This window comes from Panthera pardus, unplaced genomic scaffold (assembly GCF_024362965.1).
Source record: "Panthera pardus isolate Hobbes unplaced genomic scaffold, ASM2436296v1 HiC_scaffold_11, whole genome shotgun sequence".
Taxonomy (NCBI): Eukaryota; Metazoa; Chordata; class Mammalia; order Carnivora; family Felidae; genus Panthera; species Panthera pardus.
The window spans coordinates 87,665,713-87,692,447 of NW_026526666.1; the positions used below are offsets into that span (position 1 = coordinate 87,665,713).

Sequence of the window (26,735 nt, forward strand, 5' to 3'; positions counted from 1 at the left end):
TCTACGGAAGCTGAACCCATTTCCGCAGTTCCTCGATCTTTCTTCATAGTGCCACCACTACTTATGACCATACCTTCCGTTTGCACCCTGGTCATTCTGTCTGCCTCCTCCATCAGATGGAAGCACGATGGGCCGACAGACTGGCTTATTCACCAGACTCCCCAGTACCTATCAGTGCACGACACATAGTCTGTGACCAATAAGTAATATGACTAGGGGGGTTATTTATAATATCTTTTATTGTAAATATTACAAGTAAGTACAAACAGATCTTCTGTCCCCCACATACTACCATAAACTAGCTTTACTGGAAACTGTGCCGTGTTTGGAGTTCTCTGACAGCCTGGCACAACCCGTGAAGAAGCAAGTCTGAGGGTCAGAGGATCTCTCTTGGAAAAAAGGGTATTGTGTGGCCAGGATAAGCCACCTTTCCAGGCAGCTGGAAGAAAGGAAAATCCCTGGCCAGGGACTGAGATCAAATATTCAACGCTCCCGAAGAGATGGGAAAAAGGCCATGTGTGGGAGAAGGAGAGTTCTCCTTCAAACTCAGGACTAGTTGGGAGACAGAGGGCCATGAGGTTCACAGCAAAAAAAAAAAAAAAGCCTGGGGTTTTAGCTTGCTGGGACCTCAAGCAAACTGCCTCCCTTCTTTGGGCTTTAGTTTCTCCACAAATAAAACAATGATCATGCTAATCCCAGCTGAGGATCTTGAAGGGCAGGAGCAAGTCACAGCTGATAGCAGGTGTCAAGTCTATCCTTAACCCCACTGGCTTCAGTTTGGCCCCAAAAGTCAACCACAGGGCTCTGGCCTTGAGGGATGGGCCCAGGGCCTGTCTGGAACACCACCCCAGGCCAGGCTACCCCAGCACCTCCACCCCAGACACACCCCACGGCCTCCCTCTCTACCCTGTGGCCACCACTGTTCTCAGAGACTGTCAGCACAACCTGGGGTGGCACCTGCCCCAGGAGGCACAGTGATAAGACCCCTGGGCTGGGAAATTTGGAGGGCTGCCTCTAGGAAGCTGTGTTGGAGCCTGAGGCTCAGGTTTGTTTTTTTTTTTTTTTTTTTTTTATCTCTGACAGGGGTGATGGGGGATGTCTGATAAGAATCCCTGCTCTATCACCTGACATGAGCGAATGAAATAACAGAAGCAAAAACACTGTGTAAAACATAAAGTGACAAAAGCAGTTGTTGTTATTTTATTGAATTCTTTTGCCATTCCAGGCAAGCACTATTTCATTTAAGACACACACACACACACACACACACACACACACACACCCCAGCTGGGTACTACTGTTATGGACAATTTACAGATAAGGAAACTGACACTTAATAACGGGGGACAGGGGAAGATCCCACCCAGATCATTCTGGGTCCAGAAGGCTCAGAACAGCACTCTGGGGGTCTGCAGGGGACAGGAGTTCTCCTCTCCTTTCCTCTGCAGGTGTAGATGGGCTCTGAGCCCCCAAAACTTATTCCACCAGAGCAACAGTCCTGTTGAGGGTCCACATGACAAGAAAGGCAAGTGTGGGACAGAAGGAAACCACCAATTAGGTGCCAGGAGGAAGCATTATCAGTGACTTTCTCAACACCCCTGTCAGGTTAGAATTTTCATCCCCATTTTGCAGGCGAAGAAACAGAGTCAGAAAGGAAAATGACTTGTCCAAGATCAGAGCAGCAGGAAAAACTCTCTTCCACCATCCAAGGTGGCTACCTCTCCCCTTTCCCCAGAATCAAAGAGGCCTCTAAGTGTTCTTCCCTTACCCAGCACCCCGTCCCTCTCCCATCCCAGGAAAAAAACTGTAGGGTTCCCCCGCTGAAACAAACCATTATTCTCAGAAGTCCTAGTCAAATCCCATAAATATTTAAAGGGGCTGTTTGGGAGGCAAATAAGGGTGGGAGAGGGTGCATCCCTGGCCTGGCCCGGACCAGCCCTAATGGGTCTCTGACCCTACCCCCACCAGTGGTCACCAGCCCATGTTCTGAACGCCAGTCTCCGTTTAGGGGGTGGCCACAACTGGAACCGCAGAGTGGGGGCAAGAGGGAGGGGCAGGGCGGGTTCTCTAGGCCCAGACACGCTGGCACTCGTGGTTCGAGGGAACTCGGGCTCCCCTGGCGGAGCCCTGGAAAGAAAAGGAAGCGGGGTGGGGTGCAACTGTACTGTCAGTGGTTTCTAGGTGCAGGGAGAAGCCCAGGTGTTTGACAGGAAGGCGGGAGGGTACGGAAGTCCTGCTTTGGCTCCATATCTACCGGGAAGGCCTGTGTGACCCCAGGCAACCCACGCTCTTTCTCCTGGACAGAAAAGAAGGACTCGGGCTGGGTTTCTCAGGCCTCAGGGGAAGGTGCCAGGTGACGGGTTCCCCGAGAGTAATTCGAGACGAGGAGAGGAGTGGGGGACGGCCTCCCGGCCTCCCAGACGCCCCCGAGAGAGGGTGGCGGCGAGCCTGCCATTCGCCTGGGCGCCGCGGGACTTCGGAGGCCCGAGAGGGAAAGTGTGAGAGAAAACAGGTTTCAAAATCAGCCAGGACGTGGGAAGAGGAGGGGACGCAAGGGTCTGGACGGCTCGGTGTGTGCTACGTCGTGAGATCCCAGGCTGAGCCTCGCCCCCAACCTCAAGTAGGTACCTGCGAACCCCCGCTCACACCTGAGTCGGTTTCTGGGCGTCTAAAGACAACCTCAAGGGCTGGACTGCGGGGAGGGGGCACGTGGCCGCCCGCCGGCCGCGCACCCAGCGGCTGGGGCGCAGGGTGCGGGCATCTCCCCTAAGCCCCGGTGCCCACTCCTCCTGCCCCAGGCACCGACGCTGAGCTCCGGTCTCCCCTCAGCTGCCCCGGGCGGCGAGGGGGTCAGGTGCCGGAGGTCGCGCAGGTCTCTTCGCCTCACCTGCGGCCCCTCCGACTGCCGCTTGCACCTGGGGATCCCGAGCTCCGCGCTCTCCCCCGGCTTCTGCCCCTCCTCCCCAGCCGCACAGAGCGGGCACAGGAGTGGGAGCACAACTTGACCCCGGGCGACCCCCCCCCCACCCCGCAGGACCCGGCAGGGCCGCAGGGCACCGGGCGGGCAGCGCCTCTGTCCCCGGCACCCGCGGGAGGCCGGTCCGCGCGGCCCGAGCACCCCCCCCCCCCCCAACCCCGGCCCCCGCCCGGCCCGGCGGACGCGCACACACTCACTCCGATGCCGGCCGCCGCCCCCCCAGCTCTGCTTGGCGAGGCTGGGGCTCCGGATCAGCGCCCGCCCCGCGGACTTGAGCGCGTCCATGGCCGCTCCGGCCGCCGCCGCCAAAACTCCGTCAGGGAAAACTTTCCGCCGGGGCCGCGCGGCGCGCGGGCTTCGCGCTCCTCCCCCCGCGGCGCGAGGGCCGCGCAGGCGTCCGACGGGGCGGGGCGATGGTCGGGTAGGCCCCGCCCCTGGGCCCGCCCCCGACGGCCCTGCCTCGCCACGCCTGGCCCGGCTCCTGCTCTCTCCTCCCCGAGGCTGTCCCGGTGAAGGGCGCCATTGAGGTAGGGAGCCTAAAGCCCAAGACGCCCCCTCTTTTCTTCCCTCTTCCAATCCCCTTATTCCTAGGATTTCTAAGCAGCCCAGCTGAAAGGTAGTTGGGGGCCATTTTACAGATGGGTAGACTTAGGGTGGGAAAGAAGAGTCTTGTCCGAGGCTTAGGAGAGTTGGGGTATTAGAACTTTGCTGAGTACTGCGCAGGGCTATAAAAGTTTGCCTTAGTAAGACCAGTTGGGGATTTTACTCCTCCAACAGCACCCAGGATGCTCTCTGGCACCACCTGGGCATCTGGGCTGTCCCACCCCACCCCCCAGGTAGTGATACGACCTGGGTGTTATGCTCTGACACTGACTTGCTGTGTTACCTTAGGCAATTTCTTCCCCCCCCCACTATGTCTTCATCTTTATCTGTCAAAGGAAATGGGATCCTATTTCTAGCCATCCTTCCAACCTGGAAGGGCCAGGTGCCGCATGACCTTGACCCAGACCCTGCCATGGTTACTGGGAGGCATTTTGAGGGGAGTGTGGATTCTAGAATTCCTCAAGCACAGATGTTCTAAGGCCAGGATTTAGGATTCTCTCTAGGATCCTATGCCTTCCCGTTACGCTTTGCAGAAGGGAGTCAAAAGAGAGCACTTGTCTTCATGCCACAGCCTTGCTCCTTCTAGATGGGGATGCTTCAGCAAGGTGAACTTCAGCCTCTAGGACTGCTCCTCGCACAGAAGACAGGAGTCCTGTTCCTGTGTTGAGGGGGAAATGGGGCTGTGCTATCCCCAGCTGGGTAGTGAGGCCCCACTGACATTCCTCTTTCAGAGTATAAACCAAGTGCTTTTTCAGCCATTCTGTCTCATTCTGTCCCAGGCTCATGGGGATTTGAACCTGGCTTTTCTTCATTTGGTGGTTGTGAGCTCACCTTTCCGAGCATCATCTGTAAAAGGGACAACAACACCTATTCCACAGGGCTGCCGGTAAGAATTAAAAACTTGAGTTGGAAAGGCAGACACCTTTTCTTGAGAACTGACCTATGAAGTTGCCTCCTCCAGAAAGCCTTCCCTGAGTGCTATCTAGTAGGCTTCTCCCTTTGGGATCTCACAGGCCTGAGCTCTCAGCATTGCAAGTGTTTCTGCTGCCTGTTTCTACTCTTGTTGCCTCCACTAGACTCTGGATCCTTCAAGGGCAGTGCGTTTTTCGGATTCATTCCTGAATGCCTAGCAAGGGGTCCAAATGGAGTTGGATTACAGTCAGTGTTCCTTCCTGTCTTCTTCCCTGCCTCCCTCTATCTTTTTTACCGTATGAGGCTGTCTTCTCCCCAAAGGGCTGTGGCGATGGGTAGATAGGTCCTCAGGGCAGAGGCCCCCAGCTCTCTTACCCTGAGCCAGCTAGGTTCCGGGGCAGCAGAGAGAGCATTCTGGAGCCTGAAGGAAAAGCAGTCACCCAGGGCTGGCAGGTGAAGGGCAGCTGGTGGTGTCCAGCTGGCAGGGGGCACCATATGGGCCTAGCGAGCAGGCGGGCCTGGGAACGCTGAGACTGCAGCGAAGGCTGTTTCCAGGGCCATCGCATCGTCCCGGAGGTGGCTTGCTGGGAGCTGTCAGCCATGAATCCCCTGCAGAGGGGCAGCCGGCTCGTGCCCCTTCTGCCAATCCAGGAACAGAAGCAGAAACAGAAGGTCAGAGCAGCAAGGGGCCTCCTCTGAGGTCACCGTGTCCAAACCCTCATTTCGCAGGTAAGGAGCCTGAGGCCTAGGGAAGGGCAGGGACTTGCCCAAGGACACACAGCAAGCCAGCATCGGAAGCCAAGTCTCTTGCTTCACAGCTTGGATGCTTATAAAAACCGAGAGGGAGCAGAGAAGTCTTGAAAATATACCGGTATTCAAGGAGGGGTTTTAAGGCGATTTTTTTATTCTTTTCTTTTTGCTCATGTGATCTAACTTTGTAAAAATTTTTTGCAGTGGTCGTATAGCCTTTAGCAATCAGAAAGAAAAATAGAAGCTCCTGGGTGGCTCAGTCGGTTAAGCATCTGACTCTTGATTTCAGCTCAGGTCACAATCTCCCGATTCCTGGGTTCAAGCCCTGAGTAGGTCTCCTCACTGACGGTGTAGCACCTGCTTGGGATTTTCTCTCCATCTCCCTCTGCCCCTCCCTGGTCACTCTCTGTCTCTCAAAATAAATAAATAAACTTTAAAAAAAAAGAGAGAAAGAAAATAAATAAAAGGGAGGGAGAAGCTACCTGTGGTTATAACTGGCTTTTGTCTTTAGGAAAAGGGTGCCAGGATTGTAATCTTACTGTTTTCTCCGCCCTGGGCCCTTTTGGGACCCCAGATGAGATAGTGGGTGCCAGGGAGGGCTCCCTCCCTGGGAGGGCTCTCAGCTTCTCTCCAGCTATCACTCGGACTTGCACTGGGACCAAGACAGAAGCCTAGCCTACGTCAGGAGCCCCGATTTCCTCCAGTGATCTGTCCTCCCTCCTTGCCTGAGCCAGTCCCTTTACCTGGCTTGGCCTTAGTTTTTCCATCTGTAAAATGGGAGTCTTTACAGCAGAGTGTATTTTCTTTTCCCCCACCAGCAGAGCACAGTAGTTAAACACATGGATACTGGAGCCCGGGATCCTGTCTCCCCTGCCTCTTTACTTCGTGACCTTAAGTAAGTCACTTAAATTCCACGGACTTCAGTTTCCTCATCTGTAAAGTGGGGATTATACCTCATGGATTAGTGTAGGGATTAAAAGAGTTAAAGTTTGGAACGTATTTAGAATTATGCCTGGCCTATAATGGGTGCTATATATATTGTATATTTTAATAAAATCGGAGTCACTCTCCTGACTGGCTGGATAGTAAAGGTGGAATGACTGTTCTTATCATGGTTCTTGACTGGCCCCCAGGGAAGGGAGCCCTCCTGGGTTTGGGACCTGGCCCGGTCCGAGCTGCGGGTCGTCCAGCCTCACCCCAGAGCCCCCACCCCCTCTCCCGACTGGAGAGGTAGGACTTCCCCCTCCACCTCAGGCCCAGGTCTGAGACAGCCCTCTCCCCGGGAATCGGAGGGAGCTTGGGTTACTGATGAGTCAGGAGCCCACACATTCCTCCTGAGACTTGGTTCTGACTTTTCACCTGACCTGCCTCCTGTGTCCCACTGATCCAGCAACTCTAACCAATTTGTTCTGAACCCTTCCCTCCTCAGACCCTTCTCGTGATGCTTCCTCTTCCAGAAACATCCAGCCAGATTGCCTCCTCAACTCTCCCAGCCTACCCACCTTTGCCCTGAAAGTCTAGTTGGCCTCCTCCCCAATACCCAGTCGTAGCTACCCACACACTTGTCTTCCCTCACAAGCTTCCTCTTCTCGCGCGCCCAAGCTCTCACTCTCCCTCTCTCCCCTAGTCAACTGTTTGACCTTGGAGTTCTACATACTTGGGCTCTGAACCAAATCCTCCAGGGGCGCCTGGGTGGCTCAGTCAGTTGAGCACCCGACTCTTGGTTTCAGCTCAGGTCATGATCTCACGGTTCGTGAGTTTGAGCCCCGAGTCAGGCTCCACGATAAGATTGAGAAGCTTGCTTGGAGATTCTCTCTCTCCCTCTTACTTTCTGGCCCTCCCCCACTCACTCTCTCTATCAAACAAACAAAAACTTTAAAACCAACTTCTCCATCTATATCTATATCTATATCTATATATATGCAATCCTAGCTAACGGGCTTCAGTTTCCTCATCCGTACAGCAGGAATAATACCCACTTTAGAGGGCTTTGTAAGGCTTCTATTGGATAATATGTGGGAAACGCTTGGCCTAGTGCCTGCCATGTGGCAGGTGCTTAGTAAATGGTAACTCCGGTCGTCATTCATGTTTTATGGCTGAACCTGTTTGCTTCCCCCAGCAGCGGGGTATGTCTCAAGCCTGGGGGCTAGAAATCATCATTCACCCCAGGGTTCCCTGGAGCAGCAGCCCAGTGCCTGGCACCGAGGCGGTGGCCAGTACGCATCTAAGGCCTCGACTTAAGTTCTGTCTTCTGGTGCTCAGCATGTGCCCAGCAAGTGGGTGGCCCTCTGCAGTTGAAGAAGCAGCAGCACCTAAACGCGTTGGGGAAAGTGCTCCTGGGGGACCCCTACCCACCCAGTCTGCCCCCGCTGGGTAGCACCAGCCGCTGTCTTCTGCTTCCACGGGGAGGTCTTTGCCTATGGAGCCGCCGAGCTAATTAAGAATGACAAAGCGCTGTGTAATTGCCAGCAATTGGTGCGTCCCCTGCCTCCTCGTGCCCCTCCCTCCCTTGCCCTCCTTGGCACTGTCTGGCCTAGAGGTCAGCGCACAGGCACAGAAGCAGGCGGAGTGGCGACACTGAGGACAGACTTGTGTCAGGAGCCCTGGAGCCTGGCTGCTTCCGCCAACCTCGGGCGTGGGACCCTGGGCAAGGAAGTTCCCTTCTTACAATGGTGCCATTTCCCCCCACTGCAGGGCTCTTGACCTTGTGTTAAGAGCAGGGACAAGGCTACAGGGCCAGGCCGGAGGGCTCTGCTGAGAGGGTCTGGGCTGCACCTGGCAGGTGGATTGAGGCAGACAGCCTCAATAAGGCAGACAGCCCTGGGTTTAAATCCTAGCCCTGCCTCTCACCAGCTATGTGATCTTGGGCAGGCCACTTTACCTTCTCTGGACGACAGATTCCTCATCTCCAAAATAGCATTTGTTTGGCAGCGCTTGACTCTCACGAGGAGAACCCTTATTTGTCCTAGATGTGTGCCTATAACAGAGACTGCCTGGACCAGCTCTTTTCTATCAAAGTGAACGCAGAAACTAAGGGTTGAAAACTTGTAGCGCAATCCGATAGAGTAATCGTAGGTCTTGAATCTCATCATAAAAACAAATGGCTGGTTTTTTTTTTTTCATTTTATTTTTCTAGTAATTCATTTTTTCCTTGTATTTTACAAAAGTATTGGTCTGGGACAGATTAGAAATTTTTTAAAAAATGGTCCTTCTCCACAGATGGTTTGAGAAGCATTTGCTCCAGGGCAACTTGTAAAAACGGATATAGTAGCAATCTCGCCGAAATACTTACATCGTTCTTGGATATGGGTCCCAGGACCTTCCACTTCCGTGACCCCCAGGCCTTTAGGATAAAAGACCACATCTCTTAGCCTGGCATTCAAGGCCCCTCTCACTAAAGTCCCACCTACCTTCCCATCTTGCCTGCTTCCCCATGATATAACCTTGTAATCCAACCGTGTTCTCTCTTCCCCCAAACTTCCCATGCCCTCTTACTCCTCCATGCCTTCTCCTGGGCTTCTCCACCCATCTGGAATGCCTTTCTTGGTGCCCTAAAACCGGCAAATTCTTATTCATCCTTTAAAACCCAGACTGAATGTCACCACTCTTGGGAAGCCTTTCCCACTGCCAGCCCTGCACCTGCCCCAGGCATGCAGCATGGTGTGTGGAGGCAGGGCGCTGCAGCGGTTAAGGAACTTCACACAAGCTCGAGGGAGAACGGTGTGTCTTTTGGACGTGACTTTGCCAGCCGTGTGATCCCGGGCAGGTGACTTTGTCGAGCTTCGTTTTTCCCATCTGTGTAGTGGGATCGGCTGTGAGGAGCGGAGGTGATGGGGGAGAGGTTCCCAGCAGCATGACCCATGGGAGGGAATCAAGATATAGCAGCTGTTGTTAGCATTATTTCCCTGGTTGAGAACATCCCAGGTTGTGGTTTTTTTGTTGTTGTTGCTGCCTCCCTACAGACCGGTTGCTCCTTGAGAGCAGGGACACTTGAGTGTGTCTGATGTACCTGGCTGTTTCTTGTGCCCTGCACAGGAGGGTGTGTTTTGGATAAGGGTCTCCGGCTACCGTCCGCCCCATGATGCTAGTGGCTGTGGCTCCCTTGTCAGTGAAGTGCTGATTAATCAGCTCCGTGGAAGAATTAAAAAAAAAAAAAAATCCTTGATTTTTTGCCAATTTCCATGCTGTGTAAACACCCATCAAGGCCAATTTCAAGTTACCAAAATTTAACAACCGGCTTACAAAGTTCCTGAATATTTTTACAGTCTGCTCTTGTGAGCCCGCCAGCTCCAGCACCTAGCTCCAGCACCCCTCTGGGTGTGACTGCTCTGGGGCCCGTAGCAGGCTGCCTCCTGTCCCCTCTGCCCAGCCAACCCATTGAGGGCCACCCAGGGAAGGGCCATGGGTCACCATGCTCCACACGGAGGTCCTCGCTCATCCCCTCCCCCAAGCCTCCAGCCCCTTTGTTCTCTGTGAAATCCGCCCATCCACCTCCTCCCTCAGCAGGAAGAACTCTCCGGGGGCCTGGGCAAAGGGGGCTCTGCCTGTGCAGCCAGCAGGGGCCTCTGCAATAAAGCTGTCCCCACAGCTGTTGCAGGCTGACGAAGCTAACCTTGGTCACTTTGTCCTTTGGTCCCAGTGGGGAGCGAAGAAAGCTGGTGCACAACCTCCTCTTACCCTCCCCCTCTCCCCTTTTCCTCTGGTTGTGCCCAGCCCCCAAGTCTTTGCCTGTACAGGTGCCTCCATTTGGAATGCCCTCTCCCTCCCTCCCCACTTTCCACCTCCTTCAACGCCTGGCTGCAACATTACTTCAAGAAGTCATTCACCAGCAGAAGGCTTCGGGCCCCTCTGCAGGTGCAGCTGATGCCTGTCTCCTGTGCCCCCTTCGCCAGCTGCTTGCCCAGCTGCCTGCCCCTCCCCCTGCAGCAGAGGTTCCCATGGGGACATCTGTTTAAGATGCAAACTCCTGGCAACACCCTCTGAGCTTTCCAAGCTACTAGCTGCTGGTGGGGCAGGAATCTGTGCCCCAGGACATTTGGATATAGAAGACTTAGAACCTCACTTTGAGAAGCCCTGTCCTAACTCGCCCGGACTGTGGCTGATTCACACGGAGGAACCCCTCACCAGGATCAGATGCTCAATATGCCTCCGTTGGATGGAATCCAACGTCTGCTTCTGAGGCCACCCAGTCTGGAGGGCCCATTCCAGGGGCTCAGCTAAGGGCTGCTCTGTACTCCTCCCCTGGCAGGGCTGAGCACCACGACAGGCAAGCACAGGGCGCCTCCTTTCTGCGAACACTGCTGCTCGGGCTTCGGTCTCCTTACTGTGAAATTGGCAGAGAGAACATCTACCTCTTAGGATGACTGTGACAGTTAAATGAGATGATGCCCGTAGGGTCGTTAGCATGTGCCTGGCACATAGGGAGTGCTCAGAAATGGTCAGCCCTTAGAGTAGAATCCAGATTTCCTGGCCTAGTTTGTAAGGCTGTGTGAGCTGCCTGCTGCCCGCCTTGCCCACCTGTGTCTGAAACATTCTCCCCCCGTGCCCACTGGCCTTCTCTTTGCCTTGCCTCGGATTGGCCAAGCTCATTTGCCGACTCAGGGTTCTTTGGACTGAACTGTCTCTCCCCAACCTCAACTCATAAGTTGAGCCTATTGAAGCCCCCCAATGTGGTTGTATGTGGACCTAGGGCTTTTAGGGGGCAAGGATGGTTAAGTGAAGTCAAGAGTGTGGGGAGCTAATCTGATAGGATTGGTGGCCTTATAAGAAGAGGAAAGAGGGGCATCTGGGTGGCTCAGTCAGTTGAGTGTCTGACTCTTGTTTTCGGCTCAGGTCGTGATCTCACAGGTTCGTGGGTTCAAGCCCCACGTCGGGCTCTCTGCTGCCAGTGTGGAACCCACTTTGGATTCTCCGTCCCCTCCATCTCTGCCTATCCCCTGCTCTAGCTCTCTCTCTCAAAAAAATAAACATTTTTTAAAAATAGGAAGAGGAAAGAAAGAGAGAGATCACTTGTAGGTGCTGTGGAAAGGCTATGCAAAGACATAGCAAAAAAGGTTGGGCGTCTACAAGTCAGGAAGAGAGCACTCACCAGGAACTGAATTGGCGGGCACCTTGATCTTGGACTTCCCAGCCTTCAAACCTGGGGAAAAATAATAATAAATTTCCGTTTAAGCCACCCAGTCTGCAATATTCTGTTATGGCAGCCTGAGCTGACTAAAGCACATGCTGTGTCCTCTACTTGGAATGATTTTCCCCGATCTCACGGTGGCTCCTTATGTCGCTCAGATTTCAGCTGAAATGACATGTCAGAGAGGCCCTTCTGTTTTGGTGTATCGTCTGTTTCTACCTCACTGGAAAGCTCCACAACAGCTGGAACCTGGTGTCTCCTGCTTCATTAACCCCCTGAGCCTTGACCATAGGTGGTGTACTGGGGGCTGAATAAATATGTTAGAATGTTACTAAATACCCAGGTTCTGACCACCCATCCTTAAAGGCTGGTGGTCCAAGCCACCGTCATCCCTCTCCCGGGTTATTGCGGTAGCTGCTTGGCTTATTTCCCTGCTTCCTCCAGTCTAGGCTTAACCCAGCAGAAGCCCCTTGGAAACCTAAATCTGATCGTGTCACTCCTCTATAAAAAACCCTTCCTTGGCTCCCCCTTTCTCTCAGACCAAAAGCCCCAATCCCTTAACTGTCCCCCAGGGCCTTGCACAACTGGCCCCTAACCCCTCCACTCCAGCTGCATGGGCCTCTTGGCTGCCCCCTGGATACATTAGGCACGTTCTCAAACCAGGGCCTTCGTACATACTGTTCCCTCTGCCTGTAACACCCTTCCCTCTGAAATCTGAGTGGTTCATTCCTTCTCATTCTTCAAGTCTTTGCTCAGACATCATCTTTTTAACAAAGCCTTCTGGGAATATTTGTTCAGAGTGACAACCTCTCCTCCCTCCAGGGCTGGCTTCTGGGAGCACAGCCAGCGCCCCGACTCAGTACCCTATGCTCAGATGGGTCCCACACTTTGCATTTTATGCTCCACTATCACTGTCTCGAAATTCTTAATAATTTTATCTTTGAATTTGTGTTTTGTAAGTGAAGTCTGATGGGACAAGGGGATACGCGCCAGGAACTTGGCCTCAGCTCACATGTGCCACCTGGCCCCCTGCCCATTAGCACCTCCGGCCCCGTTCCGCCTCCCCTCTCTGGCCCTGCTCGAAGACTATGGCTGTCTTTGGTGGCTGGCAGCACCCCGATCACAGACCCGGGACAGGGGAGGGGAGGTCAGGTGCACACACCTCACAGCATCTTGGGACAGGGCATGGCTATCCCCACCCTGCACTGGCAGCATCGTGGCGCGTCCAGTAGGTGACTGGCCAGAAAGGCCACATCTCAGTGGGGGCAAGACCCTGATGCAGGTCCTGAGCACAGCCCAGAATGGAAGCTTAAAGACCTTTGGGGGTTGCCCATTTGCCAAGGGTTGGAAGAGTGGCCCCGTGGGAAGGAGAGGCCAGGCTTGAGTTCCGTAGGCCCCACCCTCACCTGGGTGCTACCCATCAGTCCTGCATCTGGGGGGAGGGACAATTTGGTAAGGGGAACTTGGCAACGGTCAGGCTCTGGAGAGTGGGTGCCTCCACCATAGTGTGGCAGGGCCCGCGGGTACCCAGGAGACTTTTTACCCCAAGGGTATCTCTGTTCCCAGAAGAGCTCACTTAAACTTTAGCTGGGCAGATCAGCTCTTCCTCTCTCCAGTTCTTTCTGTTTGGCCTCTTCTGGCAGGCTTGGGGCACCCTTGGGGACAAGCCATGAAATACAAATTGTGTAATTTCTGTGACTCCACGCACGAGTTAAATGCTCTGATATTTTCATTTCAAAGCTGGCATTGTACAATATAAAGATGAGTGGTAAAACCCATGCTGGTAATTTAAGATTTGTCTTTACTTAGAATGACATTAAACAGCAAATAAAAACACAGTGACAAGTTGAGAGACAGAGAAAGAGAGAGGGAGAGAGGAGACTGCAGAAAGAAGGGAAAATTTCCTGTGTACCTTTAACAGCTCTTTTCTCTGCCTTTGGAACAAGGGCCCCACGTTTTTGTTCTGCGCTGGGCTCTGCAAATTACGCAGTCTGTCTCATCTCCGTCACTCCTGGTCCCATCGTTTTTCGTTTTTATTTTTGTTTTTTGTTCTTACTGCATCTTGACACTGCAGAATTGACTTATTTCTTGTGGTTGTGTTTTACTGTCTGCTTCCCCCACTAGCAGGTGGGGCCCCTGAAAGATGTTTTGTTTGTTTTTTTTCCTGTTTGGTTCATGGCTGTATCCTTAGGGTACAGAGGTGCACGGTATACTATAGGCGCTCCATAAATGTTCAGGGAATGTTGAAAAGAAAGGACGTTACCTGGGAAGATTGGAGGCCCATCAGGTTTTCCTTCCCCCTGGCCGTCTGGGCTCCAGACCCTCCCCAAGGCCATTTTGTCTCTTTTGGCTCAGACAATTCACAGAACTTTGTGGTTCCTGCATTTCCTTTTCAGACCTCAATGTTTCAGCCTTGGCGTCTTCCTCCAGCCCTAGTCAGTGTGAATGGTGGCCACTCAGCAGGCTGTGAGGAACCCCGCCAGGTGCCTGGACAGCAGGCTTCTCTCCTTCCTGCAATTCCTTAGGTCATTTCCATCCATTGTCTTTGGCCACAGCTTCTTGAGTTAATCTTTCCACCTGGGGAGGGTTCCCTTGCTGGTTTCCCCATCTGCTTCCAGGTTCAAATCCTTTTTGGCTCCAAATCCCTTCTTGGGGTTTCCATGGCCCTTCCGCCTCTAACAGCCGGGGTGACCTTGGGCAAGCCTCCCACTCTCCTCTGGGAGGCCCTTGTGAAAGCAGGGGGCTTGCTGTTGCCCTCCCCTCAGGGAAGGCCGGCAGGGTAAGTAAGAGTCCTGTAGAACAGTGGCAGATAGAACGGAGGTTGTTTCTGTTGCTTTTGAGGGTCTGACAGCACTGAACCCGGATGCCAGGTGACCCCATTCTTTCCCCTTCCCCTTTGGTTACACAAGAAACCGTCATCATTTGTTTCTGCTGGGAGCACCCCTGGCTGTTCCGTCATTCCACCAAGCGTGTGATGGGACAGAGCCCGTCGTGTGGGAGGCCCGGACTCCGCTCGCCCTTTCTCCTGGAGAAGATTCTGGTTGTAACTGCTCAGCCAGCCTCTCCCCTTCCTGGCTCTCTTACTTACGGGTAAGCCTACACTGCTCTCCGCTGGGGCAAAGACACCCCAACACAGAACAGCGTAAGGAATATAGAAGTGTCCTGGCCTCTCGCACAGCAGGCCCCGTGCGAGGACACCGTCTCTCATACAGGAGGCCCTGGCCATTCAGAGACCCTTCCGCGGTGGGACGCTTCCATCCCATAAGCTTCATCGCCCCCTTTGGGGGTTGTCGCCACGGCTGGCTGCAGCCAAGCAGAGAGGAAAAAGAAGGCACCGGGTGACTTAAGGCCTCGGCCTCAAAGTGGCCTCCCTCGCTTGCATTCACGTTCCGACGGCCGGGACTTAGTCCCGTGGCCACTCCTGCCAGGGAGGCCGGGAAACATCACGTCTAGCAGAGCAGCCACGTGCCAGTGAGGGAGAGGGGGACAGGGTTGGAGGACAACCGGCTGATCCGCTATACCTGCCCTCCCTCTGGAATGTGACTCCGGCTCTTGGACAACCTAGTTTCCAGGTTTTGTATCACAGAAGCAAGAAAATAGGTGGAGAGGGCCTGAAATGGAAAAGAGAGAGAGAAAGGGACGGGGACACGGAGGGAAAAGGATTGTAAGGGTATTAGAGGGACACAAGTCACAGTTGGCGTTATTTTTAAATTACTTTTGCTTAATGATCTGTGTCTTATTAAGTGCTCTGTCCTCGTGGCACCGAGCCTGGGTCCCCAGGGTTCCCAGAAATGTGGGTGATGCACGCCCAGCGCACTTAGAATTTACCAGGCCGTGTGCTGAGACTGAGGCCACGGGACACAGTCTCTGCCCTCTAGGAATCCGCAGTCCAGTGGGGAGGACAGACGTGGGATTAGAGGCGAGCCCAAGCTGCTTGAAAAGACGTGGAGGGAATTAACTCGGCCTTGGCAAGGCGGGGGAGGGGCAGGCAAGAAAGGGCATAAAAGGGACATCTGCTTTAGACTCAGCTCTGCCTGTGCAGAGCACTCAGTCATCTAACATATTGTACTTGAGCGGTAAAAAGTAAAGGGAAGATGAAGTGAAGACTCAAGAAACTCGGGTCCTGGTGCCCTGCTGTTGTGTCCCAGGGCAAGTGCCTTCCCTCTCACGTCACCTTTGCTTCATGCTGTCTGCAGGGCCATCACTAGCACATTCCATACTCTGGTGGGAGGTACTGAAAGCCTCCGTCACCAGCGGATAAAACACAACCAGGTACCCCCTTTTCCAGGGTGACGCAGGCCCCACGCTCAGACACACAGAGTGGAGACAGGTGGATTTCCGCCACACTTACCCCTTGGCGTCACACCCTTGTTCAGTGCACACCCCACGCAGCTGTGTTTAGGCAACAGCCTTGCTCCTGGGAGATGTTGTTGTAGGATCCCCAAGGGGTAACTGCTAATGAACATTACTCAGAACCCCAGTAATCCCCGGAACATCCTTTCACCAGCAGGTTTTCTTTCTCCTGTGTTCTGCAACAGGTGTGGGACTAGGGTGAGGCAAGTGAGGTACCTTGGACACATAGTTAAGGAGACACTCCCCGTCGGGGTGGCCACTGAGAATGGACGTCTGCATAAATTTTGCACCCTGGGCACCTCACTATCCTCACCCTAGTCCTGGCCCGGCTCTACAGGGGTCCCACAGATCTGGGTGGTGGCAGTGGTGGTGGTAGGGTTTCAAAGGAAGGTGCCAGAAAACCACATCAGACTCGAGGGCAGCTTCCCTGGGCAGTGGGGAGACAGGGAGGGGACTGCACCTGGGAGAAGAAGCACAGGGAAGGTGAACCACAGTCCAGGAAGTAGGGTGCCAGGGAACCTCAACTTTACCTACAACGGTAGGGAGTGAGAGGGAGGCCCAAGTAATTGGTGGTTTGAGGGGTTTGTAGGAAAAGCTGTGGGGAAGGGGGGGTAGGGAAGAGAGGAGTATGACGGTTCTGGGTCCTGGGCCGCAGGTGACAAGGCAGCTCACACACCCAGGAGGAGGCAGCCTCCGAGGGAGGGTGGCCTCCACCCAGGAGCCCGCCTTCAGGGCCTCTAGTGCCCACCCCGGTGTTGCTCTGCAGGCAGGGAGCCTGAATCTGGATGCTTTGCAAGTCAAGGGCTCAGGCCACCGAGAGTCAGTTTTGACAGGTCCGGGCCGGGGTCCTTCCAGCAGGGGAAAGCCAGGACTAATTCAGCCCAGCCTCCCAGACGCGGAAAACCTCCGCCGACTGCTTCCCAGACTCCTAGACATTCCAAACCACTTTCCTTTCTGCCTGTGCTGATGGCCACTCAGTGTTTCTAGAAAAATCACCTCGTCTTTACTTAAATAATTTATTTTCAAAGGAAACTATGTAAACGGAGGACTTGCGTGATTGCCACAAGTAGAAGCGAAGCAGTCGTGTGAGTATAATGGTAATCAAGTAGTGTCCTTAAATTCCAGCGCCCTGACTGTTCTCAATCTGAGGGCCGGTCTTTGCGTTCGAAGGGAGGTTAGCAAAGGTCAGAAAGGTCGGAAAGACAGACAGCATCCACTGAGACTTTCACGTCAGAAATGGAACCCTTTTCACCCTCTGTGAGTCTGTGTCCTTTAATGTGGCATCTGTGCCCGCCGGCCCCATTTCATGAATGTGTCCCCTTCTCCTCAAACACTGTTCCCAGGGAGTCCTGAACATATGACAGCCAGAGCTACCTCTCGTAGTTGGGGTGGGAGTGGCGGGGGCCCCCGGTTCTGTGGGCCTGGAGCGAGAGAGGGGGGGGACGTGCTCCCAGACAGAGACCAGTGGGAGGAATGGGTATGCACGAAGGGAAGCTAGTGGGTTTGGCGTTGCAGTTTTGTGGTGACAACTGTTTCCCACGACTAAAGCTGTGAGCAAAACAGGAAGTAGCAAGCGGCTGGGACCCTCCTCGTCTGACTTCAGCTTTCCTCTATCCTGCCAGCCCGCTGTCTCCTCCTTGTCCTCATGCACCTGTCTGGTGTGAGGACCTCAGAGAGGCCCCGAGAGTCTCCCAGTCGTTGCCCAGCCCCTGCCACAGGACGACCACCCTTCTCCAGTCTCCCCAGGCCCTCCTGCTGCCTGGGATCCTATGGGATGCCTGGGATAGAAAAGCCCTTGGCCATCAGCCATCCAGCCCCTTCCATTCAGTAATGAGGAAATCCAGGTCCGGGGCGGGGCGGGGGTGAGGGGGGGAGGGATATGCCTGATGTCACACAGTGAGATGGTGGCAGAGCTGGACCCAAAACCCAGGTGCCCCATGGTACACCCGGTGTCCCTCCTATGGTGGTGGCGCGTCCGCGGGCAGGAGGTGACCCCTACACGCACGTGGTATGGGCATAGTTCTGTCGCTGACAGTGAAAGAGAGCACAGGTCACACGCTGAAGGGCGCCCCGGCCAGGGCGACACCAGCCCACAGAAACGACAGCCCAGAGATGAGGATTATAATGGGAGCTGGCAGTTTTGGGGTGAAGGTGAACAACCCTGCAGGGGGAGGGGGATTTCCCCATTGTTTATTATTTATCAGCATTATTATCTTTTTAATTTTTTAATAATACTGAGATCTTAATTTTTTTGTAATATTGAGATAGAATTCATATAACAAATTTCACCTTTTAAAAAAAAATGTGTTTAATGTTTATTTATTTTTGAGAGAGAGAGAGCACAGGGGAGGGGCAGAGAGAGGGGGAGACACAGAATCCGAAGCAGGCTCCGGGCTCCGAGCTGTCAGCACAGAGCCGGACGCGGGGCTCGAACTCATGAACCATGAGACCACGACCTGAGCCGAAGTTGGACGCTTAACTGACTGAGCCACCCAGGTGCCCCTCTCAGGTGCTATTTCAAGAGTTATTCAGCATTATACCAGGTAGCCTCTCGCACCAGTCCTTTGAAGTAGGTACTATTCTACGCCACTTTATGCAGACAAGGAAGGAGATGGGCTCCAGGATGTGCCTCCGTGCTGTGGGATCTCCATTCAGACTTGGTGACAATGGCACCCGGTTGGCTCAGTCGGTTAAGCTTCCGACTTCGGCTCAGGTCATGATCTCGCGGTCCATGAGTTCAAGCCCCGCATCGGGCTCTGTGCTGACCGCTCGGAGCCTGGAGCCTGCTTCCGATTCTGTGTCTCCCTCTCTCTCTGCCTCTCCCCTGCTCGTGCTCTGTTTCTGTCTCTCTCAAAAATAAATAAACATTAAGAGAAGAGAGAGACTTGGTGAGGATGTGAGTCCCTTCCGGGCCATACCACTTTATTGCCTGAGCTCTCTTCCAGAGCCTTCTTTTCCTTGGCTACAGGAACAGCAACAATTGAGTTGGTAGTTTCTCCTTCAGCCTATGTGCCAGAGTGCCTACCACGGGCAGGGCTCCAACCAAGCCACGAAGGGCGGGGACAGTGACCGAGAGAGCAACCTTTGTTGTCCGTAGCCACTGAGATGTGGGGGTCATCTGTTTCTGCAGCAGAGCCCAGCCCTCCCCGACTGACCTGGCGTTTCCGTGGGCTGGGACCCGAGCAGCCTCTGTGCACAGAAGCAATGCTCGCTCAGACTTGCTTACACACACACATATAGCTTGGGTATATTTTCAAAACTGAGTTAAACACCAAACTGGATAAAAATTGAGGTCAAGCAGTGCAGCTTGAATTTCCAGAGGCTTAGCCTGTACATTTGGGGAGCTGATTTTCATGAAAATTCTGTCTGCACAGTGGATGAAGCTTTACTCGGATGAGGCTCTCAATCCTGGATAAGGCTCACCCTTGAGATTGTTTCCAGATGCCTCGCAGGCTCCTTGAGAACAACCACTCACCTTGGCGGATAATCAGAGTCAACAATAAGTACACACTGAGAATTTACCAGATACAGCACTGAGCACTTTTCCTATATTTTAACCTCCTAACCACCCTATGGGATAGGTACTATTATCACCCCCATTTTCCAGATGAGGAAACCGAGGCTCAGAGAGGTAAGAAGTCTTGCCCAAGATCTCAAAACAAGTAGGTGCAAAAAGCAGAGTTTGAACCTAGGTCGGCCTTCTTCTAGAGCTCACATTCAAGTCAGTATCTTTTGACTATGAAGGTCATCTTGATGACCCATGACCAACTCAGCATCTACCAGTGTCTCGTGCTGGAATTTACCATCAGATCTTCTACGGGAGATAACACCATAGTATATAGACAGAGCCCAGAGTTAAAAGTCAGGAGCCCCGGGTTCAACTTTCAGATCCAGTTTTAGCTTACTCCGTGGCTTAGGACAAATTCCTCCCCCCACCCCTGGGCCTCAGTGTTCGCATCCATTAAGTGGGACATTTTAACTAAATCAGCAGTTCCAGTGTTAGCTGGACATCTGAACTACCTAAGCTGGTTAAAGATACTGAATGATGGGCCCTTCCCCAGATATGCATTATCTGTGAACCCTGAATTCACAGATGATTCGTACCCAAAGAAAGCACTGGGAACCCAGCCTCTAGGAACCTTCTATAGCTCAGCCTCTGTGAGTTTATGGAGGCAAAAAAGACCACCCCAGGAACCATGCTGGGCAGTCTGAGCCAAAGACCAAAGAAAAGCCGTTTCTGGATGGTATGTCGTGGAAGAATCTAGAAGAGAAGGAAATTGGTCGGACTGTGGAAGTTGGGGTGTGGGGGAAATAGAAGCAGAAGCTGGCTTTGGTTCGTTTTCACGGTTTCGTTTTCTCCTCGGTTTTCAGTGAAACTACCCTTCCTGGCCCCCTTGCAGTCGGGAGAGGCAGACCTGGCCATCGAAGTGGGTAGAAGTGATATGCATAAAACTCGTGAGAACCTGTGCTCGCTCGCTCTCTCTCTCCCCGTCCTGGGGTGAACTTGGACATGAGGCATCCATGACGGAAGGAAGCTGCGTTCCTTCCAGGGGGAGCAGAACCGCCCCCACTCCACCACCACAGGCAGCGGTAAACTTAGATTGTGTTTGTTGAATGACTGCGGCTACGGGGTCATGTTCGTCGTAGCAGCTGGCGGTGCTTCCCCTACTACAGCCTGGAGGAAGCGGCACCAGAGCAGCCTCTGAAAAGGCGAGTAAGGTTTGGCGACGTGGACAGGCGGGAAGGGACGTTCCAGAGGGAAGGGACGGGGGCAGCAAAGGGGTGGGAGCCGGAACAGGACGATGTGTTTGCACCCTGCAGAGAAAGTCAGCGTGATCGGTACTGAGGGCTGCCCTGGGCTCCAACCAGTGGTGTGCTGAATCCAGCCCATCCCGGCTCCGGGCAGCCGATGGTTAGCATCGTTTCCCAACTCGGTGCTCAGTGACAGCCATCACTGCGGTAGCATGAAATCGGCCATGGTGGGAGTATTTACGCCATGGCAACCGGCAAACCCTCTAAGCCAGGGCTCTTTCCTCCTATTATTACCCAGTTATCAGCATGCTACTGCTTACAGCTCACAAGCAAGTGGACCCTGCCCATCTGAGAGGCCGTGCAAGGACCAAAGACCCTGCCCCCTCTGAGCCCTTTAAGCCTCACGTTCCTCATCCGCAGAATGGGGCGCATCACCCTGCCTCCTCTGCCAGGCTGACCGCGGGCAACAGGAAATGAGATCGTGCACGTGGAGCCCTGCCTGCGTCCCCTCAGGATCATCGTTCCCGTGCACAGGACAGCCTCTGAGGGCTTTCGCTGGCCAGAGGGGCTGCTCACCCACACGGGCAGGCTGGGGGAGTGCTGGGACCTTGATGTCTGCGGGAGCAGACCTCGGCCAAGGGCAGGTGGGAGCTGAGGGGGTGGGGGTGGGGAAATAGCCCAGCCTTCTCCCCTCTTTCTTGGGACAGACGTGAGGCCCATTCCACCCCATCTCCTGGAAGTCTCCAGAGGGGCGGAGCCTCGGCTGTCCCCGCTGCGGCTCGTTCACCAGCGCGTCCTGACTCTGGGATTCTTCCTTCCCTGCCTCAGTTTCCCCCTTTCCCTACCGGCGCATCCCGGGATTGTTGCAGGATGCTTTTTTAACCTCGATGCCCAGGATTCGTTGTCTTGCCGCAAAGAATGAAAGGGGGGGGGGGGGCACCGAATAAAATGAGCAGCCGGCAAAAGTTTATTAGAGTATAAGATCAGAAAGCAAGAATAGTAGGAGAGCTCTCTTTCCAGAGAAGGGAGTGAATGCCCGCGACTACAGGCAAGGGTCCTTGTTTTATAAGGTTTTGGTCGCCCCCCCCCCTTCTACCCCCACTCATTTCTTCTCTGGTTTTACCCTTATCGGCGTGATAACTCTAAATGTCTAGTCATTCCTTTTTGATTGGCTGGTTTCCATCGTATGAGGGGTGGTCTAGGGCCACACCGTTCCTTGTGGGTCATACATTTTATGGTCGACTGCTTATTTTTAGTCAGGTCTTTGGTCAAATTCCTGAGGGGAACCTGAGGGGGAGCAGGCGGTGTCTGTAACATTCTTAAGAGGAACCTTATGCCCCCGGGAGACTGCTGTGGTCAGAGGCTCCCAGCCTTGTTTCAAAATATGTGTTTTTCCCCACCCAGGGATCTCACGGCCTAACCTTTCCCTCTCTGCCTGTTTTACCCTCTCTTTCCCTATCATAGGATCACTGCCCAAAGGAACTTCTCTATTCTTATCTCAGGGTCGGCTTCTGGGGGAACCCAACCAAGATGAGCAGTGACCAGGATCACCTCTGTAAGTGCATGGAGATCACATCTGCCGCTGGCTCCGTCCCTGCAGAAACCCCAGGAGGCAAGCAGCGGGGCGTTCTCCATTCCATTTTGCAGATGGAGACACTGAGGCTCAGAGAAGAGCAGTGATTTGCTCAAGGGCGTACCACCGTCAAGGAGAAGGGTTAGAATGAGGGTGCCCATATCCCAGGGTTTTGACTTTGACCTGCTCTGGGCTCCTGGGGGGCCCTGAGCTGGCTGGGAGGATGGTCTCTACCCCCTCTGACTCCTGTCCCCTGACAGATGGGGCTGACTCTGGCCGTTACATGGGTCCGGGACTGTGAAGGGCAAATGGGCCGGCGGTAGGAATGGTCTGTTATTAAATCCATCCATCACCCTACAGGACTGACCTCATTCTGTCCTGGGAAAGCCAGTTTTGCCTGGGGGCAGCTTCAAGGGTTGGGGGGGGGGGGTGGGATGCTGACCCAGCAGGAAAGGGTAGGTGAGGGCCATGCAAGGCCAGAGTGGCTAGGGCGCGATGAGGTCAGAGACAGCTCCTGGCTATCTGCGTCCCACAGTGTGAGGACAGCCAGGGGCCCAAGGATAGGCAGAGCCATTGTAATGCTGATGGCCACCGGCACCCCCTGGGGCGGTGGCCTGAAGGGGGGGCCTTTTGGGGGGGGGTCCTGCCTCTATTCCCCATCACTGCCTCAGCCCACCAGTATCCCAGTATCCCAAACCCCAGAAGATGGGAGTCCGGGGCCATACAGGGGCCGCGACATGAAACTTGGACGTGCCCAAGGGTGCCCACTGGTTCACTATCCAGTGAGGGCACTCGACACATGGCTCGTGTCATCTTCAGGCCGCGGAGGGAATGTCCGGAGGCAGACAGACCCGGGTCAGGTGTGTCTGAGCCCCTCCTCGCCTCGCTAACCTTAGTTTCCACGCTTGTGAACTGTGGTTAGTAGTAACTGCCATCTCGCGAGAGGAATGGGGGAGGATTTGATGATAGGTCCTGTGTAAAACTTGCTCAACTCAGAGCCTGGCATAGGGGACCCTTATTAAAGTGGCAGCAACAATGATGACATCAGCACCTATGGTGTCCAGGGGGCTGTGCTGAGCACGTTACATGGATTATCTTTTTGTTTTAATGTTCATCTATTGTTCAGAAAGACAGAGAGAGAGGGAGAGAGAGAGAGAGAGAGAGAGAGAGAATCCCAAGCAGGCGCTCTGGTCGTCCGTGCAGAGCCCGACGTGGGGCCCAATCTCATGAACCGTGAGATCATGACCTGAGCCGAGATCAAGAGTCGGACGCTTAACCGACTGAGCCACCCGGACGCCCGTTCATGGATTATCTTAATCACGGTCACGCCGAGGGAGAGGGACTATTGTTCGGCCTCCTCTTACAGGTAAGGAAGCCAGAGCTCAGAAGGGTGAAGTCACTGGCCCAAGGTCACACAGCTGCTAGGTGGCAGAGGTGGGATTTGAATCCAAGCCTCTCCGCCTCGAAGATCTGATGAGCAAACCCCCCTGGGCCTCCCCTTTGTACCCCCAGCCCCAAGTGAGGTCAACAACCCACTGGCTCGTTCATCTCATTGGGCCTTTGAGAGAGACTGCCGGGTGAAGGTTTACCGGAGGCCCAGAGAGGTCAGGGTACCAGCGGGGGGCTACAGACACGATGGGACCGGAGCTGGGACTGAACCCCAAGGCGTCTGGCTCTCTGGCCGGGCCCTCGTTCAGAAGCCTGGATGTCATCTGCAGCTCTGCTCTGGCCTTGCAACAGCCCTGCGCCCACCTCGCCCTCTCCCTTAGAAAGGCTTGGGCCCCGTGGGAGTTCCTGCGTTTTGCTTCCCCCGGCCACTGAAGTGTGGGATTGAGGCCCCATTCTTTTCTCTTCCACTGAGAGGTAATTTGCCTGGAACACGTTGAGCACTTAAAAAATTTGGTCACATTGCCACCGTCTAGGTTACCATGGTGACCTGACTTTGAATTTTCTTCCCAGGGGGAGTTGGTAATAATTAATACAGCACTCGGCTCTGCTGCCCACAGCGAGTGTGGGGAGCATCACGGAGCTGCCCTGGGACTCACTTCCCCAGGGGAAAGCAGGGTCTCCCCCTCCCAGCAGGGGCCTGGCGTTCCCCGGGGAGACAGGGAGGGGAGAGGACACCCCAACCCTGCCCACCTCTTCAGCGGCCCTGGCTGCCATGTCATGGGAGCCGGACTAGACCTAGACTGGAGAGCTCCCTTTTACCAACGGAATTTGCAGCTCAAGAGAGGAAGTGACTTGTTCAAGGCCACACGACAGGATCCAGGCGGCAGCAGCCTCGGGCTGGAAGGCTGGATTCCCGAACCGTTCGTGGCTGCCAAGGTTGGGGAAGCCCAGCTCTGAAACTCTTCCCTCCCAAGTGCATTTGAGCCATTTGAGACGGGGGGGAGGCATGAAGCATTGCCGTCTCTAGAGCCCAAGGCAGGGCCAATGGCCCTTTGCTCGGTCGCTGTCCCTTCAGAGCTAAGTGGATTATAAGACGGTGCAGGGTGTCAGCAACCAGGCTCGGAGAGAGCCTGGAAGAGAAAGTGGATGGACTGGACGGGAAGGGGAACCTGGGAGGTGGCCCCAGGAAGCAAGCGGCCTTGGGCATTTCTGCAAAGGGTCCCCAAGAGGGGTAAGTGCAACACAGGGGCATTCTGCCTCTCTGCTCCACTCCACCCACTCCTCCCCTTCATTTCTTGGTCCCCACTCACTCCAGCTCTGGATAAAGAGGAAGCCACGGAGTAGAAAGAATAAGAAGTCTCTTGAGTTCCTATTTCTCTGGTGGGGGAACTGAGGCTCATAGGGGCCTTAGAGAGGTCCACAGACCCATAGCCAGTAAGTATTTGAACTCACAGGAGTCTGTAGTGTCTGTGCTCTTTCACTGTTACCACTGGGGTAGGTTCTCTCCCTATTCCCACATCCCCCTGGTGGGCAGGGTGGCGGGCTTAGGGAAGGTCAGCACCGAAGGAGGAGGAGGAAGTTGACTTCTTAGACTGGAGCAGGCATGGCTCAGGCAAAAAGCTAAGAACTTGGGAGCTTCGACTATGGCAGCCGGGTTGCAGCGAAAGGATAGGGAGAAGGGGTAAGAGGGGAATGGCTCTGAGATCTCTAGTCACATCCAAAAATCGGGCCCGCAGTGTTATGTTACCGCAAACAAAATAAAACAAACCTGGGACTTTAGCATGCTGCCACCAGGTGGCGGTGTCACTTGGCGGCTCATTACATTAACTGCCATTAAAATAAAAATTTCACTCATTTTTCAAAAAAAGATAAAAGTCTAAATAAGATTTGCCATTATTTCACATAATTTTTAACATTTAAAACTGTTTATTTTTGAGAGAGAGAGAGAGAGAGAGAGCGTGTGAGTGGGGGACGGGCAGAGAGAGAGGGGACAGAGGATCCAAAGCAGGCTCCCCACTGACAACAGAGAGAGCCCGACACAGGGCTCGAACCCAGGAACTGTGAGATCGTGACAAAGCCAAAGTCGGGACGCTTAACTGATTGAGCCACCTAGGAACCCCTCACATAACTTTTAAAAACCAATATAATATTTCAAGAGAAAAACACCTGACATACAAGTTGGTTCTTTCCTCCTCGACCTTCAACTTTTATGTATCTACCTACTCCATGCCCTGGGCTCTCTGGTCATTTATCTTCCCTTTCCTGTCTGACCTGGGTCGACAACTGGAGCCCATCCCTCATGGTTTCATGCCAACGCACCGGAAAGATCAGAGGACATGGGCTCAGCTCCTTTCCCTCACCTCAATTAGCTCAACTCGGGAGGTGGCCGTTTACACCCCAGGACACCCCACACCCGTACAGCCGACTTCCCATATACCGAGGGATCTCTTCCCGCTGGGTTTTAACTCTTGACTGCCCGCCACACCAGAAGGTTGATTCTCCCAGGCAGAGACCAGAGCCCGTCCATCTGCGTCCCTGCCTCAGATCCTCACCAGACTCCCTGGCACAAGGTGATGGGCAGCAGTCTGTTGAATACATGAATTCCCGTTTCACCGAGGAGAGAACTGAGGCTCCAGAGGGAAATGAGGAGGATGGGGATGAGAATTATAATGATATTTGCTGTGTGTCTACTGTGTGCCAGGTGTGTAGTAATTCACTAACTTCCCACGAGAAGTCCAGCAGGTAGAGACGAGTATTACACCCATGTATTAGGGAACCGAGGCTCCTTTGGGACGGGGAGCCGAGAGGAGGTATCCTTCGTCCATCTATTCATTTATTCGGGAGAAGTTTACCGCAGCCAGATGCCGGGTGTGTCTGGGATCCCTGGTACGTGCTGGTCCTGTGGTCAGTGAGCACCAGGGAAGCACCGCCCTGTGTCCCCTCTTCAGCTCGGCCACCCCTCGCGTGGGGCTCTTCCCACAGTGCCTCCCGTACGGCCCGCGACAGCGGACCAAAAATGGCTGCTGCCACCTTGAACTTCATACCCTCGCACCCAGGGGCAGTTTGGGTGTGAGAGAAAGGAAGGCTCTTGCCCAGAAGACGGACAACGTTTCTTCGAATCCCTTTGGCCCTCGCTGGGTTGCGTTTCCATCCCTGAACCAGTCAGGGTGACCTGAAGGACGCCTGGGCGGACTGGCTCCGTCCCCAGAAGCGGGGGGGCGTTGATTCCGGCCAGAGTGCAGGGAGGCGAGTCCCCTGAACAAAAGGCAGGGTCCGGGGGGGAAGAGGCAGGTAGATGC

At 54.2% G+C, this 26,735-nt stretch overlaps 1 protein-coding gene and 1 long non-coding RNA gene across 7 annotated transcripts in view; one reads left to right on the top strand and one right to left on the bottom strand.

Annotated features, from left to right (window-relative positions):
• LDLRAP1 (low density lipoprotein receptor adaptor protein 1) overlaps nucleotides 1–3,348 on the bottom strand; it is a 23,118-nt gene extending 19,770 nt beyond the window's left edge. The window contains exon 1 of one of the 2 annotated variants that reach the window (XM_019461848.2): nucleotides 3,175–3,348. In XM_019461848.2, coding sequence (XP_019317393.1) covers nucleotides 3,175–3,262 — 88 coding nt within the window. In that variant the 5' untranslated portion in view covers nucleotides 3,263–3,348. The remainder of the gene's footprint in view (nucleotides 1–3,174) is intronic. The other variant, XM_019461847.2, reaches the window with a different exon arrangement.
• Nucleotides 2,190–22,502, top strand: LOC109274335 (uncharacterized). 5 transcript variants are annotated; one of them, XR_008420842.1, is made up of 5 exons: nucleotides 2,190–2,620; nucleotides 6,061–6,137; nucleotides 14,279–14,459; nucleotides 16,751–16,807; nucleotides 17,345–17,430. It is a non-coding gene; the product is annotated as an uncharacterized LOC109274335 (long non-coding RNA). The 5 variants fall into 5 exon arrangements; XR_008420840.1 differs by lacking the exon at nucleotides 2,190–2,620 and adding an exon at nucleotides 3,413–3,504; XR_008420844.1 differs by lacking the exon at nucleotides 2,190–2,620 and adding an exon at nucleotides 3,419–3,504 and having other exon boundaries at nucleotides 6,064–6,137.
• Nucleotides 22,503–26,735: the final 4,233 nt, after the last annotated feature.